General features: G+C 33.3%; 1 protein-coding gene across 1 annotated transcript; it reads left to right on the top strand.

The window, feature by feature from the left end:
- On the top strand, positions 615-2,765 carry LOC107635199 (polyphenol oxidase I, chloroplastic). Its single transcript, XM_016338594.2, has one exon. The coding sequence runs from the start codon at positions 696-698 to the stop codon at positions 2,496-2,498; it is 1,803 nt and encodes a 600-aa protein (XP_016194080.1). The 5' UTR covers positions 615-695; the 3' UTR covers positions 2,499-2,765.

The raw sequence follows: 4,046 nt of genomic DNA, 5'->3' as shown, positions 1-4,046 counted from the left end.
AATCATACATCTTAACACACAACACCTCTTCTTTTTTCCTCATGAGTTTTACTTTAGTCATAGCTAGGATTTGAATCCTAATGGAAAAGTATAGGGTACCAATATATTATCTGCCAACTTCTGTCAACTCTTATTTATAATTGTGTTTCATAGAAGTATGTTCGTGGATGTGTCTAATAATTAATATATTTTAAATACATATATAAAGAGACACATCCAGAAAATATATTTATAAAGACACTTCTATTAAACACAACTATAAAAAAGATATTTTTATTAGACACATCTACAAACACACTTCCATGAAACACAATTATAAATAAGAGTTGGTAGAAGTTGACAAATATGCCGTTGGTAATACTCTTTAGCAAAACATACATAAATGTTATTAGACCAAGACTTGCAGTGCATAGTATAATTCAACTAGAATGTGGACTCCCGCACGTTTAAAATTACTGGACACATTTCTTCCACGATTTCATCCTGGAGTCCAAAAGCATTATATACCAAAGATATTTTGTTTTCTGTGAATAATATGGCCTTATTGGCAATTACATTATAGACCTTTGTGCATGTGTTTTAAGTTTGAAATTTACTTTTCCTCTCTCTTTCTCTCTTATTTATACACACCTTCCCAACAAGCAAGGGGCATAGGCAATGAATCAGAGTAAATAGGGTATCAAACAGAGAAAAAGATGAGTCCTTTTTCACGGGTTCTATCTACTTTCTTTGCTCTCATTATTGTCCTCTTCTTTCTCATCAACACCACCACCATCTCCACCTCATTCTTCACCAACATCAATGCTTTCTCTCACTTCTTGACCACTTTTCACGGCAAAAACAACCACCACTACTCCTCCAATGACCATACAGATCAACCCCATATTAGTCTATGGAGATCCACATGGAGGAACCCTTTCATTGCCTTCAAGGGTATAAATGACATTTCACCCTCCTCTGTTTTCAACAAGAAAAACATATCAAGAGCAATCTCCCCAGATATTGCAAAGTGTGGCCCTGTAGAGCTACCTCCAAATGCAATAACCCTACCATATTGTTGTCCAATTCTACCCTCACCCTTAAAGATCATAGATTTCAAAGAATTTGCAAAACCAAATGCTCCTCTTAGGGTTAGAAAACCAATCCACTTGCTAGATGATGAGTACATGGCCAAATTAGAAAAGGGCATTGCCATAATGAAATCACTACCTGAAAATGACCCACGTAATTACATACAACAAGCCAAAGTCCATTGTGTTTATTGCAATGGTGGTTACCCTCAAAAACCCCCCTTCCAAAACCTAAAGATTGACATCCATAGATCATGGCTTTTCTACCCTTTCCACCGTTGGTACATCTATTTCTTTGAGAGAATCTTGGGGAATCTAATTGGGGATCCAAATTTCGCTGTCCCATATTGGAGTTGGGATTCCATTGAAGGCATGCAAATGCCAAAGTACTTTGCAGATCCAAACTCTTCACTTTACCACAACCTTAGAGACCCAAGACATTTACCACCTTATATCGTTGACCTTAACTACCACGTCAACGCTGAATCCACTACTCAAGATCAACAAGTCAACTATAACCTTGCATTCATGTACAAGCAAATGGTTTTGGCCGATACTAAAGAAGTTTTCATGGGCGGCGTTTATCGTCATGGGGATCAAGCTCAACCGGCCATTGGATCGGTTGAGCTTGCTCCCCATAACACCGTCCATAAATGGGTCGGAAGGGCCGATCTTCCGAGCCAGGAAGACATGGGAACGTTCTATACGGCGGCCAGAGACCCCATTTTCTATCCTCATCATTCGAATTTGGATAGGTTATGGGGGATTTGGACTTCTTTGGATGGTGGTAGAAAAGATTATAGAGATGATCAAGACTGGTTAGATTCCGAATTTTTCTTCTATGATGAGAATCTGAATCTTGTTCGTGTTAATATAAGAGATTCTCTTGATACTAAGAAGTTAGGGTATGTTTATGAAGAAGTTGAACTTCCTTGGCTTAATGCTTCTCCAAAACCAAGTAGAACCAAGTTGCAAAGGCAAGAAAAGAAGGCTTCACTTTTGGCATCATCACAAGATCCAATCACTACTACTATTACCAAGTTTCCTCTGGTTTTGGATTCTAAGGTAAGTCTTGTTGTTAATAGGCCTAAGAAATTGAGAAGTAAATTGGAGAAGGAAAGAGAGGAAGAGGTTTTGGTTATGGAGATTGTTGATTTGCATAGTGATAAAGATGTTAAGTTTGATGTTCATATTGATGATGATGAAGAAATGCTGAGTGGGCCAGATAAAGCGGAGTTTGTTGGCACTTTTACAAGTGTGCCACATGGTAGCCATAAATCAAAGACTAAGTATTTGGTTGCAATATCAAAGGTGTTGGAGATTTTGGAAGCTGAAGAAGATGAAAATATTGTGGTAACATTAGCCCCTATTGTTGGAAAAGGTTTGGTCAGCATAGGAAGCATCATGGTTGAGTATATACCAAAGTAGATATTGTAATTATTAATAATTAATATTTTGTGTTCTAAAAGAGGTAAAAGAAAAAGAAAGGAGGGGGTGGTGGAAGATGAAAGTGGTTTGATTTGTCGATCAAATCATGTGTTTGAAATAGTATAGTATATAATAAGTTCTTTTAGAAAGTTTTGGAAAATTTATTCTTTACATGGATTTCTTTGTTCTTGGTGTATTACAAATTTCATGTATTATGGAAAGATTATTTAGGATTGGACTGGAATGCAAAGAAAAGTTGTGATTTAATTTTTGCATTTAGAATTTTTGTAAGTTTTTTGGGATTTAATTTCATTGCTTTTAAAAAATATAGAAATCTTATTAGATAAGGTAGTTATTGTTAAGACTCCGGTTAAATAATTATTCATTCTAGATCAATTTAAAATACAGCTTTTAGGACTGCACATGGATCGGATAATATCCGCATATCCGCGGTAATTATCCGCATCCGATCCGAATTTTGCGGATATTATCCGATCCACACTATAATCGGATCGGATTGCAGATTCAGCAGTGATATCCACGGATCTGATCCGTAAATCCGCATATCCGCACATTACATATAAATAGCATAGTTTAAGAAAGTAAACTCTAATGTAATATGAATTTTAATGTGTTATTTTATGAATTTTATGATATTTTGTTTTCAATTTTTTATGTTGTACTTCAACTTAGAATAATTGAACTTAAATCTTGTGTTATTATTTTGTTTTTGTTATTCAAGAGAACTATTATTAATAATATTTTATGAGTAAATAGGCTTAAACAGATAAAAAATAAATTTTTTGGATATTTTTTTGTAAAAACAGCCAAATAGAACTTAAAATAGTTTTTTTTTGAATGATGCGGATATATTCGATATCCGATTCGATCCGACGGATCGAATCGGATCCAACCTAAAAAAAATGCGGATGTCATATTTGATCCGATCCAATAAATACAGTGCGGATAGGATAGAATTTTAAGCTATATCCGATCCGATCCGATGCAGCCTAACAGTTTTAGTAACGATATATTAATATAAAAAATTGGAAGGAGCATATGTACTAACGTACATGATTTTCCATTGTCATTTCCGTCGTCACAGAAAATTGTACAGAAGTAATTATAGTTCCATCTACTATCATAAATATATCAATTTCGTCTATTTGTAATATAAAATCATTTTCCCTTCTTCCCAGGGAATGTTAATGAATTATAAAATCTTATAATTTCTGCCATACCTAACCTAACCAATTTATCAAAAACCAATGTTTCGTCGATTATTCGATCATATTTTTAAACTTATAAAGTATAGAAAGTACAATGTTTTATGTGAGATACGGATACTCACGTGATCTAATAATATATATTTCCATAAAATATCTCAGTCATAATACTGTACATTAAAAATTAAATATTAAATATTAAATCAATTATTTATAAAAAATATATATACTAAAATAATTATATTAAATATATATTAAAATTAATTATTAATATAAAATATATTTAAAATATATATTATTTATAATTTGTATATATATACTA

Source organism: Arachis ipaensis, chromosome B04 (genome assembly GCF_000816755.2).
Source record: "Arachis ipaensis cultivar K30076 chromosome B04, Araip1.1, whole genome shotgun sequence".
Lineage (NCBI taxonomy): Eukaryota > Viridiplantae > Streptophyta > Magnoliopsida > Fabales > Fabaceae > Arachis > Arachis ipaensis.
The sequence above is the reverse complement of the archived record's forward strand: the minus strand, read 5'-3'. Positions and strand labels throughout refer to the sequence as shown.

Bases quoted from the DNA above. Each gene is read 5' to 3' on its own strand.
- LOC107635199 (XM_016338594.2), top strand. From the start codon at position 696: ATGAGTCCTTTTTCACGGGTTCTATCTACTTTCTTTGCTCTCATTATT.